The sequence below is a fragment of the Anser anser genome (assembly GCF_964211835.1).
Source record: "Anser anser genome assembly, chromosome: 3".
Lineage (NCBI taxonomy): Eukaryota > Metazoa > Chordata > Aves > Anseriformes > Anatidae > Anser > Anser anser.
The window spans coordinates 108,701,444-108,715,522 of NC_139722.1; the positions used below are offsets into that span (position 1 = coordinate 108,701,444).

Here is a 14,079-nt window from a genome sequence, read left to right on the forward strand (position 1 = left end):
CTGGCATGTCATGTCCAGTCTGTCTCTACACTCTGGGGGAGTGTTACCTGTCCCTTGGTTTGGCTGACAAGTCAACTCTGAGAATTCTCTTACTTAGACATAGTGTCACTGCAGGAGGAAAGCTGCAGAGATCGTTTGATTCTAGGCCACAAATAGGAGGAAAAGGCTGGCTCAACTGAAAGCTGCAAATAGGAATTTAATTGCAGTTTGCTGAAGGTAGTAGGAAATGGCAGGCTCTCCTGGCCTTCGTGCAGAATGTTTTCTGATCATGCTGATAAACACAGCTGGAATTTAAATGCAAAGAACTAGGGGTTTTATTCATGGTATCTTTTATTCATGTCCTAGTGTTAATTCTATGCCATAAGTAACATGTCTTTGTCACCATATTCTCTCTTCACGTTGACTTTAAGGCTGAGTCTGCTCAATTCTGAATTATTTAGATGAACAATATTATTGGAATAACAAGACCTCACACATGGCTGTGTTGGCCTAGAGCATCCAGATTGTTTTCCTTTGACAGGAGAACATCACATTTCCTTGGGTAATGCACTGCTGTGTGGAACACTTGCTAGTAGCTTCATTTTTTTCATAAAGAGTATCTGTCCTTTTAACAGATATCCTTACCTTTTACAGGCAAGATGGAGATTATAAGATGCACTTCATAGTCATGCTCATACTTCAGTTTTTTTGTGAAAGCTTCTCTCAGCCACTTAGAATAAATTGTTTTTGTAAATTTATTCCAGCTAATCATGTCCGTGTTTGAGAACAGCATGAAAGAAAGAGGCATCACTGAAAATGAAGCCTTTGACTGGGAGAAGGCTGGTACAGATGTCTTGTTGTCCACTAGCACCTCTACTCCACCACAGCAAAACACCAGGCAAACCGCAGCCATGTTTGGGTGAGTATTGCAGTTACACCAGTAAGACTATGGACCTGCTCGATAACAAGCTCACTGACGAGTTCATTATTGAAAGATTCAAAGGCCATTATGATCCTGGAAAGTAGGAGCTGCCTGGTAACCGCTACCTGACTTGACTTGATGTATATTAACATGTATCCAGGGTAATGGAACCTGGCTTCAGACCCTTTCTGTCCTGAAAACATATTTTCTGCTTGGGATGAGTGTGGGTTGGAGTCACGTTCAGGAAAGTCTGGAGACCTTTGGCAGGGATTAATTGAACCCATATGTTTTGCATATTATATGGAGTGCACACAGGTGGCACTTCTGTGAGAGTGCCTGCTGCAAGGCAGTTCATAGAATCAGAATATCCCAAGTTGGAAGGGACCCATAAGGATCATCAAGTCCAACTCCAGTTGTTGGCTTGCTGTGGGGAGGTTTCTTATACAGAGCTGAACACATCATGGGTTCATGTGCATGCGCTGTTCATGCCCAGAATGTAACTTCCCAACCTTCACAGAGTGATTTGTGTGCTAGTGCAGAGGTACACAGAGATTGATGCTCAGAGGTGTAAATATGTCCAAACAAAAGTTGATAAGGTTTAGCTCAGTGGTCTGTCCTAGTGCTTTTGAGGGAACTGATAACAATAATAATCCACAGTAAAATTGAAGAACATAAAAGCTACAAAGCTTATTAAGCATCATTGTCTCATGCAAAGATGGGAAGTTTGTTTTAAGCTACATATTGTGTAATTGGCACTCCTGGAAACTTCTGAAGAAGTTTCTGTCCCAAAATGCTTTCACTGACCCATCCCACTATCTTCGTGACTGTATGTTAGGTGAGTTCCTCCTATTCTGTTTCATGTTGCAGTATCTGAGGTAATGCTAAGCAGCTAAAAGCTGCTAAGAATTTCTGTGGGGCAGTATGATGGGATGCACTCTCTAAGTACTAATATTATTACCTTTTTTCTTGTCTTTTCCATAGGGTGGTTAACGTCACTCCAGTACCTGGGGATTTGCTTCGTGAGAACACTGAGGATGTCCTACAGGGTGAACATCTGAGTGATCAAGAGAATGCTCCTCCCATCCTGTCAGGCCGGCCAGCAGAAGGTCTTGGCCAGACACCAAACGCTGCTTTCAATGAGGCTGAAGTTTGGGAAGAGACAGATGTGAATCGCAACAAACTCAGGATCAGCATCAGCAAAGTAAAGAACATTTATTTGCCTCCTGTGGCTGCTGGTCTTAGGGCAATGAATTCATAGACTGCTATAAGCAACCTGGATCCACTGCTATGGCGTCCATAGTACAGACTAAAGATCACCGTGGAATTTCTCTGTGGAATTGGGGATCACAATTCTTTCACACAGTGGAAGCCATTGGGATTGATTTGGGGTTTTATGCAAAAGACATTTTTGAGCCCAATAATGCTAGGGCAAATCTTTCATATAGCCATTATATCATTATGTAGGATCTTGGTACTTCAAGCAATGGTGTTCTAGTCCCTGAGTAGCTGATATGGTATCAGAAATGTCCTAGTTTTGGAAATTATAAACTAAAATTTTACTGCATCCTTACCTCTTGGGGAAATAAATTCAATCTAAGGTGTCTTCATAAGCCGTATTTTTCCAAATCTTGATTCATCACTAGCCAAATTTTTGTCTTCCAATTTTTTAACTTTCCTTTCTATGGGTGGTACAATCTAAAAACGGCGTATAGTGATGGATTTACCCCTGTGAAGAGAGAATAATCTATTACTTAATACACTTGTATTTTTGCATTCCAAGGTCATATTAGTCTTTTTAGTCTACATGCCATGTAGACTTAGTTGGTTTTCCTTATAATCCTTAAGCTGTTTCTCAGTCCTTTCTTGCAAATGTGACCTAATTTCTTGGAGGCTTACCAGCTGATGATTCCATCGTAAGCATTATGTTTGAGAATCTACCCGTTTGTTTATTAGATCAACTTACATATTGTAAGTAAGCTAGTATTTGTTGTGTTGATCTCAATTATTTTAAAATCAGAATGTCACATGGCATGTTACCAGATGCAAACAAAATCTGTCAGCAGAGAAACCTTCATCAAGCAGCCATTTATCAGGGATTTATTGGGGGAATTATTTTTCAGGGAATTATTGGATTCACTTCACAAACCTGTCTTTAATGGACATTAGTGGAAAAGCATTAAATGTATGGTAAATCTACCAGCTGTTCAGGTCTGACTAGAATTCACCTTAATCTCTACACAGGCATGAAGTTAGTCCTTCTTTCAGCCCTATAGCTATCTCCACTATCCTTAGTCTCATTAGGAAAGATTATATTAGGACAAGAAAGCATCTCACCTAACTTACTTAAAATTCTCCAATGCATACAATTTGGATCAACGTGTTATTTGTGTGAAACATTAACAGAAGCATTCCTCAATACTGAGAATTATAAACCAAGTTCAAAACAATTCTTCATCTCTCTCTGGTAAACTAAATGTGTGCATTCACAGAAGTTCTTATTTGAAGGCACATGAAATAAGAAAAGCCTGACAGAGTGGGGCAATTCTATTTCCACAGCATACAAAAACAAAACAAAACAAAAGAATTTTACAGAAAAATCCTGGTAACTCCTATGTGTTTTTCTGTTCCTTAGAACCACCAGGTGCCTTGATGCTCTTCAGTCAGACCAAGATGTATGCAAGGGAGTCCTAAATGTCCTTTCCACATGCTAGTTGTACGTCATGTCTGGGTACTCAGCACTGTCATTCACAAGCTCTGCCATAACAGCAGCTAGAGGCAAGGGAGGTTTCTGCAACATCCACTGTATGACCAGGTGACTCTCCTGCCAAGGGTTATGCTATTTCTTGTCAGTTTACTGGCAAAGGAGTTAGAGGAGTCAGCACGGCAATGAGCACTTCAGTTCTGACAAGCTCTGTGGCTACACAGCAGTCTATGAAATAGAGCCTAGGACATCGTGCTTTCCCAGACAAAAGAAATCTGGCCTTTCTGTCTGCGAGGGTTATCTTTAGTCTGATCCTTGCCTGTACTTTCTCTCTGCTAGGGCTGTTCTCTTTTCTTTGATTGTTCTCTGATAAAGCATCAGCTTTCATTCAAGTCACAATCACCACAAAGAGGAAAAAAAAGAGGCTGCAGACTTAATCCGCAGGGACACAGCTTCACCTCTGCTTGCAATTTCAGGCATCCCTTGTGTCTTTCAAAATGATACAGGCAGCTGGTGTGTAAAACACCCTTCTTCTATTCCCAGCTTTGCCATGCTTCATTTTCTGGTCTTGTGGAACTAGAATTAACTCCGTCTGTCTCTGTCCTGCTCTTTGTGTTTAGGTGATGAGTAGATCTTGCCATGTTTTTTCTCCCTAATACCTTGCTAGGAGGTATCAGGAGCATCTTTCTTCTTCGTTCACACAGTTCTGATTTCCTTCTGTCCCACTTCTCCCATGTCTGTGCTAAGGGCATTTTCCTTGCTCACTGTCACTGTTTGTTCTGAGTTTTTTCAGAAGCCTCTTCCTTCTCTCCTGCACCCTCTCCCAGTTTTCCACTTTTGGATCTTACCAAGTTGCCTGTTTCCCTACGGTTACAATGTCAGCATTTTGTTCCTCTCTGAAACACATTTGTCACCACCCTTCTTGCATGTTTTGGCCTGCATGAATTACAGATTAAATCGCTGTCATCTATTCTGCAGTTCCTGTAATGCCTGAAAGAACTCCACTCCCCCTAGCTGCAAAGGCTCCTTAGTCTTTCATTCCAAACCCAGCCTGAGTGGTTTAGATCTGCTAAATTACGAACACTGATTGACTGGCTGTGTACACAGTACTCACACAAAGGCAGCTTTCTTGATCAGCAACATTTTACTGAGAGGCCTGCTTATATTCAGAGTCTCTGGCATTAACAGAGGGCAAGTGAATTTAGGGCACGCTTCAGAATGAGATAAAAACTCTCCATGCATCCTCCCACAGAGGCAGCGCGTAGTAGCTGATGCTGCATGGCTGGCAGCACAACACGTTTGAATGCAAACCCTGACTACTGTTATAGACCTTGGGCCATTCTGCCTCTGTGCTTTTGCCTAAACAGGTCTTCTCTTCCTGGAGTAAGCAGCACAGTGGAAGGCAGAAGGCAGCTGTGTTAGTCACCTACTTCTACTCCTCTATCTGCTGCTAAAATAAAAATTAAAAAAAAATAAATCACTAATGCCATGTGGAATGTACTCATAGATTTGTGAACACTCAATGCTCACAAGTCTCTACAAGTATGTTCAGGTCCCTGCATCTCCAAACTGCTGACCCTGGGTCTGTGGAAAGCTCTTAGAGACATTGTGGTTGAGTATGTATCCTGGAAGATTTTTTACAGAGGACCAAAATTAAACAAACAAACAAACACATCACCTTTGGAATTAGAAGTTGGCTTAGTTGTATCATCTTCATCCAAGTTAGAAGTATGTACATTGCAATATAATGCATGGACCCTGCACAGATAAATATAGACAAGCAATGCATTTTTCATACCAATTTGCTTTAGCTCTTAGACGCCTTGGAGAAGCAGTTAGGGTTTGTGTTTGCAGTAGTTTAACCCATGAAAACTCCTTTGAATTAGTTATTCCAAGGTAATTGAAAGGCAAAGGCCATCTTGTAAAGGCGGTTAAATATTTGAACTGATTAAAATCCATACGTTGTTTTAATATAGTTAATTGCAGGGCATATTGTCCCTTGCATTGCTTGTGTAGGTTGTGAAAACGCAGCTGAAACCGTGTCCTGGAAGAAAGGACAGAGCAACAGTGAAGGATGGGAAATCAAAGTCTGTGGTCAGTTTTTGAGGTTCTCTGTGTTTACCCCCTACAGACTCAGTGCATGGTGGAAGAGGAGCAGAGAAATGGTGTCTGCCCCAGCTCTCCTGTCCGAGTGCCTCCGGAGTCCCCTACTGCGCAACCACGCTCCCTAAGATACCGCCGTGTGAACAGCCCCGAGTCAGAACGCCTCTCCACTGCTGATGGCAAAGCAGATATACATGAAAGAAGGTTTGCTCACCCTTTGTAACATCCTACTGCTCGTAGCAGTGTCTTGAGGATTGATTTTTGAGGCCAACCTGATCATTAGATAATTGGGCACTGAAAGGTCATTTCTGGGTGGAGGAGTCAACTCACATCAGCTTTATGATCTTTGTGATGATTCACTGATGTCTGTTAATAAAGCCAGCTAGTGAGAAGAATTCTTATCCTGTCCCTGGATGGAAATAACTCCATAGATGGAGGGAGGGACGTTTTTCAGAGGGAAGGCAAAGTATTAGATCAGAGAGAGCATAGCTTTTTTGACAAAGCTTTTGGCTGACCTGAGGTGGGGGGAAATAATGGATGTTGTTAGGATACATACAGGGGTGCATGTATTCTGAGAGCTAGCTGGCAGACCCTCATCTGGTGGGTTTCATTATTTCATTAGTTTTCACTAATAATAATAATATCCATTTTTTAGCCTATACTATTGCACTTGTTTGCATGTGCTAAGTATGCATTGCACCCAGAAGGCAAAGCCTGATTTTGAGGACTAACGGAGTACCTAATATCAGATCCACAGCACAGAAATGAAGAACAAGCCAAGAATAATAAAAATAATTAAAAGAAGCTGCTTAAAGTATTGTTTGCTGAGGAATGCATGTTACAAGACATAGGCCCGTGATGTTGGTAATCCCCTTCATACTCCCTGTTACTCTCTTGTCCTCTTCGTGTCGAAAGTCAGGGCATGGACTGGCATTGCAGAACTTACTGGTGAAATGACCCCTGTAAAACAGATAGGAAAGAGACAAGCCTTCTTCTCTGACTTCTTCTTTGTCAGAGAAAATCTGACAGACTTCAGCCAGGAAGATCAGTCTCAAGGAGACACAATTTGGAAATGAAGGAGGATCAAAAAGAACTAGAGAGAGGGGATGAGCCCTTAGCACTACCCCCTGTTTGTTAGGTACTGGTTCATTCTGGATGTCTGGAGGAAGCTGTAATACTTCTGTACCCCAGGAATGATTGTTTGTGTTGCTGTTAATAATTTAGGATTTGAGTAACAAATCTTGGTTCTAGCTACCTCTTTCTTTTCTTGTCCTCTTTAAAATAGGAAGGGAAATAAGCCATTTATAATTGTCAGCAGTACTAGTCCTGTACATTCACTGAAAGATTTTAACTAATTCCTTTATTTTTCCCATTCTTTCTTGTCTACTCAGCGTCATGCTAACTTAGCACAGAAAAAGTGTATTATCCAAGAATCATCCCTTTCTCCTGTTCTCTTCCCTCAGCCCCTATTTTTAAAATAAATATCTTTTTTTCATCTTCCACATAGTCTGCCTCAGCATAGTGCAAATATAATCCCATTGTGCCACACAGTTTTCTCTTTATTCTGTTTTCTTCTTTTTACAACACAGTCACAACTCCCAGCAATGAGAAATTCCTCTGGCTTCCTGGAGTAAATTCTTCCACTCCAGGGGTCTCACCTCTTCTGGGGAAAGGAGGAAGACATTGGCTAAATCCAGACACCTTCTTTTATTTTTTTAACAAGAGCTCACTAAAATCCAGTTTTTCACATACTGTGTGTATGTGTGCAGGGGGGCACTCTTCAGTCTTACCTTGCTACTTTGTCTCCTCTGTTCACAAAAATATACTTTATTTTTAAGTCTTTAACAGATAAAGCCTTACTTCTTTCAGGTTCATCAGTTGGATTATGCTGAGATCTTTGTTTTTGCATACTACTTTCTCTGCATCATCCCGTGGTTCGTCTCCTTCCCTAATTCCTCTTTCTTCATCAAAAATTACTCATTTTGACTCCTAATTGACTCCTAATTTGACTCCTCACAGCTCTGACCTTCCACTGTGTTAAAGATACCCAGTTTTGCTTAGTAACCCTCACCCTTCAGTCAGTCTTCAGAAACTTTCAGAAACTTTTCTGTTTCCCCTGATGCTTTCTTACATACAAAAGTATTTTTCCAAGAAGAGTATGTTAGGCTCCTGTATGGTTCTTGCTGAAATCTCTTTGTAAAAAAACACTGCAGGTGTCTTTTACTATGCAGCAGACATTCTGACTGTGCAACAAGCTGCCAGCCTCTGTGATAGACAGGACTGAATAGAGAAGCAAAGTGAGCAGCAGGTGCAGGCCAAATGGGAAGCGAGGACCATAACGCTGTGCAACAGAAAGACAGAAGTGCCTCTGGCTTTTCCAGCTGTGATGATGCCAAGGCCATTGGGGCACAGGGAGCTCCCAGGGCTTGTTTGAAAGGTATTTCTGCATGGCTGCATAAGTTGCTGCTATTTAGGCTGTGAGTCACTGAACACTATACCACCCTCTGGCAAAGAATACTTGCTGTATTTCCTTCCTGCTCCTCCAGATTATTTTGAGGTCACCTATGCCTTTTGAGCATTTCAGTGAAATTCCTGCTGCAAAATGGAATCAAAGGTTCTTGCTGTCTCCAAAGAGCCTATGTAGCCACCTTAGAGGCCTCAGTGGCCACCTTAGAGAGAGCACGGTGCAGCTGAAGGGTCTATAGGAGCCCAGCAGAGAAAATGTTAAGTCAGATGGTAGATTTAAGATTTAGGGTTTTATTTCACAGAGGAGTACAACTTCCCAATGAGGAAACTTTATTTCACAAAGCAGTAGAACTTCCCAATGGATACACGGGTTTTGTGGGGGAAAACTGGTTTGAATACTGTCATCTACACAAAGAGAGTTGCTGAAATTGGCTGTCATACTGAAGTACTTCAGGGGGGATGTCTTTATGCCATTGTAGGTTCTATTAGATGTTTTTGCCTAAACCTGTCTTTTTGAAGTGTACCAATAAATGAGTGAAAACTATAGAGTTTTTTTCTCAACTCTTATGACCCCCTAACTCTAACCACAAACCTGACGTATTTTTAACAGTTTTCTGTTTTGTCTTTAGGTCTCGAATGGATTTACCTGGCTCTCCATCACGGCTTGTGTGCTCCTCCCAGCCAGCCCAGATGCTGTCCATTGACACTGGCCAAGCTGACCGGCAGGCAAGTGGTAGGATGGATGTGTCTGCTTCAGTGGAACACGAAGCCCTTAGCAATGCCTTCCGCTCAGTGCCACTTGCAGAGGAGGAGGACTTCGATAGCAAGGAGTGGGTTATCATTGATAAGGAGACAGAGCTGAAGGACTTTCACCCAGGTGCTGAGCCAAGCACCTCTGGAACCACGGATGAGGAGCCCGAGGAGCTAAGACCTATTGAAGATGGTGAGGAGAGGAGGCGCTTGGGGGCAGATGCTGCAGTCAGGCCGAAGACGCATGATGGGCGAAGTCGGGGTATGCAGCCTGTGACTGAGGAGGACAGTTCCCACAGACATGAAGGACCTTCTCAAACAGTGTCTGACAGTAAACACGAACAGCAGGCAGGAAGTCCAGCCCACTCCCCCCTACACTCAGCACCAGCGATCCGACAAAGGAGACGAGAATCTGAACCTACTGGTCCTCAGAGACAGGTAAGATCCCTGCTCTGGTCTGTATCTCGTTGCCTAGGGTAGCAAGGTCGTCATCTTGGGAAGCCTCAACCATGCTGGAGAAGTCTGTGATTCCAAGCATGAATGCTCTTGTGAAACTCTTTCTAACAGTGATTACAAATGTGAACTCCTTAGAGGTGCTCCCTATAGCTAGGAGCCTTGTCCACTACTAAGGACACGCTTATTAAGATATTTTAGCCATTTTTGCACGGAAACAAGAGGAGAGCACAGTTCTGGTTGTGGGTATCTTGAATCAGTTCTCTTATTGCCATCCCTCAGTGATTTGTTAATAACTGCTTAGTGGTATGGAGGTGTTGCTAACACACCTTCTCCTCATAGTTTCTCAGCAGCAGCAGCGTTATATTGCAAGAGAGTGCTGTCTAATGTAATCACACATCGTGGGTAGGCCTGCAGCAATGCAAAGCATAAAGCAACTCCCTGAAATTAAACTTTCTTTTGAATACCTAATAAAAAGCTCAGAGTAACCAGCACGTACACACCCCATTAGCCTTCAGTGATTGGCATTGTTGCTACGAGGCATTTACTCACAGAAATGTTCATTAGCTACAGTGTTGTTTTTTGTTTTTTGTTTTTTTTTCAGATAGTTGTAGAGGACTTCTTTCTTTCAGTTTTGCCTTTTTTTTTTCTTTTGATCCTCTGAAGATATAAAGAAGTTAATTTATTAGTAAGAATAAATATCTTTTATTACACTACCTGGAAAAACATGATATACCGTTAGGCTCAGAGTTCCTTTATCATATCTAATCTTCATTTTTCAGACATGTAGAAGAAGGCTCTCCCTATACTGTAGTCTGTTCATAGCAAGAAGCAATAAAATTGTTCTCCTGAGGGCTGAAATTTGTATGTTAGTATGCACATGCAATCCATAAGTGCGGGAAACAGCAGGCAACTCTTGGGTTATGTACACCCTGATACCCTCCTATGGCAGGTGCCTGTGCAGTCTTCTTACTGTCCTCTGGAAGATGGTAGCTCCATCTCCTGTTCCCTCTTGAGCTTATTCTCTAAGCGAGTGTTCCCTTTATTGGACCCTCCTGTGCAGACCCTGCCCAGATTCTTCTCTTCTCTGGAAGAAAAAAAAAAAAAAAAAAAAAGTAAGAAAAAAAGTAAAAAAAAAAAAAAGTGGAGGAGTTTGTTGTGTAAAGCCAATATATGGAATGCCCCAGATATCTAGAGGCTGCTTAGGCAGGACTGTCAGGGTTGAAAGGGTCTGTGTGTGAATTTGTTCTGTACACTTACTAGGCTGGTCAATGCAAGATGTGATGAACATGGTAAGAACCAGCTGGTAACCAGCAGGGATGCCCACCGACATATTTAGCACAGCTACAGAAGGCTGGAGCAAGCATAGCAAGTGGGCATAGCAAGTAATAATACAGCTATGTGAAATGACTGAGGGAGCTGGGTATGATGCAGTATGAAGGCTGCTTATCACTGTATGGGGTTACTTTAAAAAAAATGTTACCATAGCAGGCAACAAAGGAAAAATCATTTCCTGTCGTTAAATACAGGTAATGTGATTGTGGGTGATCACTGTTAATTTATCAAACACCCCTGGTTCTCCAGCAGACTGTGATTTCTTTGCTCTTCTGTTCTGAAACACCTTTTAGTTACTTCTAGGCCTAGCTTTTTTTGTAGTTGAACCAACGCTGGACTTGCTTGAGTGGCTGGGGTTTGCTTGTGCTTCCTTTGATGTCTGGATCCTTCAGTTGACTCTCTGTACACAGCTTCAAAATGACTTGTATTTTTCTGTTTTGTCACAAAACCAACTGCTAATTCTCAAAGGAAAAATAACGTGGTGCATGAAGGAAAGCCGAAGCCTGTTCTTTGGTATGCAGAGATGGAGAGACAGTTGATTAGGACCAGCATTTTAATGAGGGTTGTAAACAGTTGCCCAAGGGCTTCACTAATGAAAATACTGAAGGCCTGACTGGCAATAACATGTTTCCTGCAGCTCTGTCTTGAGCTTCCTCTGGGTTTGTATGAAACTGTGATTAGATAGTGTGTGTGAATGAATCTTCCTCATCTATGAACATAATCCGGGCCTTTAAGATAAGTGAAAATGCCACTAAATGCAGAACTACCATGGCTAAGGTCATGGGTCTTGTTGTGTGGATTTGGGACCTCTTTCTGGTCTCCCTAAAACTGGTGATCATCCACTGATGTCAGTAGAGTACTAACTGAGAGCAAAAGGGTAATCCCTACTCTCATGCTTTCTTTTGTTGCTCCAATATATAAGCCACTTCTGGCAAAAAGACAGTGACCTCTCGATTATCACAGAATCACAGCATGGTTGAGGTTGGAATGGACCTCTGGAGGTCATCCAGTCCCTCTGCTACAGGATGGGTCAACTAGAGCAGATTGCTCAGGGCTGTGACCAGTCCAGAATGTCTATGAGGATGGAGACTCCACAAGCCTCTGGGAAACCTGTTCCAGTGTTCAGTCCCCTTTATTGGTAAAGAACAAACAAACAAAAACCTTCTGTTTAAACTGAATTTCCCATATTCCAATTTCTGTCCATTTCCTCTTGGCTTTTCACTGGGCACCACTAAGAAGAATCTGGATCCATCCTCTTTTTTTTCCGTCAGGTATTTATATACATTTATAAGAAGCCTTCTCTTCTGCAGGCTAAACAGCCCCAGCTCTCTCAGCCTCTGCTCCTATGAGAAATGCTCCAGTCCCTTCATCATCTTTGTGGTCCCTCACTAGACTCTTTCCAGTATGTACATGCCTTTTCCATACTAGGGAGCCCAGAACTGGACCCAGCACTCCAGGTGTGGCCTCACCAGAGCTGAGCAGAGTGACTCCAGTATCATCCCCCCCTGGGCTACACCTCTAGTGACTGGCCTCTAGCTGGACTTTGTGCCCCAGAGCACAACATTTTGAGTCTGGCTGTTCAGACAATTTTCAGTCCAACTCACTGTCCACTTATCTGGCCCATATTTCATCAGTTTGTCAGTGAGGTTGTTATGGGAGACAGTGTCAAAAGCCTTACTGAAGATGAGATAAGCAACATCCTCTCTTCTCCGCTCACCCACTGAGCCAGTCAGAAAATCACAGAAAGCTATCACGTTCATTAGGCATGATTTTGCCTTCAAATATCCGTGCTGATGTCTCACAGTCACCTTCTTCTCCGTAAAATGTTTGGAAATGACTTCCAGGAAGATTAGCTGTACAACCTTTCCAAGCTGACTAGCGTGTGGTTCCTGAGTTATCCTCATCTAGAGCTCAGATGTTTGTTCAAATGTCTGAAACTGCTGGGAAAAGGATGCTGTACTGCACGTGTGAGGGAAGGTGGTGCCCTTGGGAAACCGCGGGTGTCAGACGGAGCACAGTATGAATGGATGCTGCTGTGGGGAAAGTGAAGTATAGAAAAGGCCTTGAATAGCTTGGGAGAGTTTCTGGCTTGGATTTTCTCATATATTAGATATCTTCTAGTTTCAGATGACAATAATACAGCTGCAATGGGGTGTAGATTGATGGGAAGCCCTGGTACAGAGGGAGAAAAGTTTTGTCAGAAAAGTGTCCAGCTCAAGCCCTTCTGTCTGTGCACTGCTTGGTGCATCACTGAGCACACGGCAAACTGTTTAACAGAGCTTTTAGGGTTTACTTTAATATACGTATTTTAATAATGTTGTAACAGATCTCTGCTTGGGTTTATGTACTAACGTGCAGATGAAGCTGTAGAAATAGCTAAAAATGTGTAAAAACAGAAATCTTGAACCAGCACTTTTGTTTACATATTAATCCTGGTGTAGGGTTTCTGTTACTGTTGGAAAACAGTTATATCCACACCTCGCAGTATCATTTAAAAATTTGTCAAGTTCTTAAATATGCTGAACAAATTCACTGACACATGACAGAGATGGCAACTTACGTCTGCCTTCTTCATTAGGAGGAAATACAGCCATTCATGCATTTATAAATTTTAGCCATTACTTCTGTCTATAGGGCAGCACACGAGTACTTGTTGACTTGGAGCCTCTTTTGCTGCTAGTACAATTGGCACTAGACCAAATATTTTGAGACTTGCCTGCCTAATACATGCCTGCCTAAATGATGTGCTATCTAAAAACCGCAAAAAAGTGAAGCAGTACTGGGAGGTCATATTAATTCTTCGTTACCTATTCTTGGATATATTCTGCAGAGTTCATAGAGTACTTTGCTTACACTGTGTCTTGCAATCCCATCTCCCAGGATTTCATCCTTTAATAAAGGTCTCAAAGTAAGGGCCACTGGTACATTTCCTCACCAATTTAGCCGTGTTGTTAGAATCATTCTTAAAAAAAAATCCCCCTCGGTGCTATGTTAGGCCTCTTTTCTCCTTCAGCCAGCCTCCCACAGCCAGGAGAATGCCACACATGAACTTATTTAGAATTGTCCATGTCTGAACCCTGGGAAGTCAGCAGTTGTGAAGATTAGGAACTGTTCTCAGCCATAACCCACCACTGGTGTCTGCCAAGAGATCACACAAGCGTGCTCAGCATGAAGACCTGTGTTGGTAACACCGTGGGTAAGACAGGAGGCAGTCAGAAGCACGTTGCACAGGCTGCCTGGGCCAGCTTCACCCAGGAGTCCAACTTTACCTAAGATCACCCAGTTTATTCTGTGAAAAGCTGTGCTGAGACCCTCACTGAGCCACAAAAAAATCCCTGTTTTGGTATTGAGCCCGTGTGATATCCCAAGT

General features: G+C 42.4%; 1 protein-coding gene across 10 annotated transcripts in view; it reads left to right on the plus strand.

Annotated features, from left to right (window-relative positions):
• The window catches only part of TTBK1 (tau tubulin kinase 1), a 108,232-nt gene that overhangs the window by 63,874 nt on the left and 30,279 nt on the right, over window positions 1–14,079 (plus strand). For all 10 annotated transcript variants that reach the window (XM_083830506.1, XM_083830508.1, XM_083830503.1 and 7 more), the window contains 4 exons: window positions 744–898; window positions 1,883–2,102; window positions 5,734–5,909; window positions 8,801–9,359. In XM_083830506.1, the coding sequence (XP_083686632.1) occupies window positions 744–898; window positions 1,883–2,102; window positions 5,734–5,909; window positions 8,801–9,359 (1,110 nt within the window). The remainder of the gene's footprint in view (window positions 1–743; window positions 899–1,882; window positions 2,103–5,733; window positions 5,910–8,800; window positions 9,360–14,079) is intronic.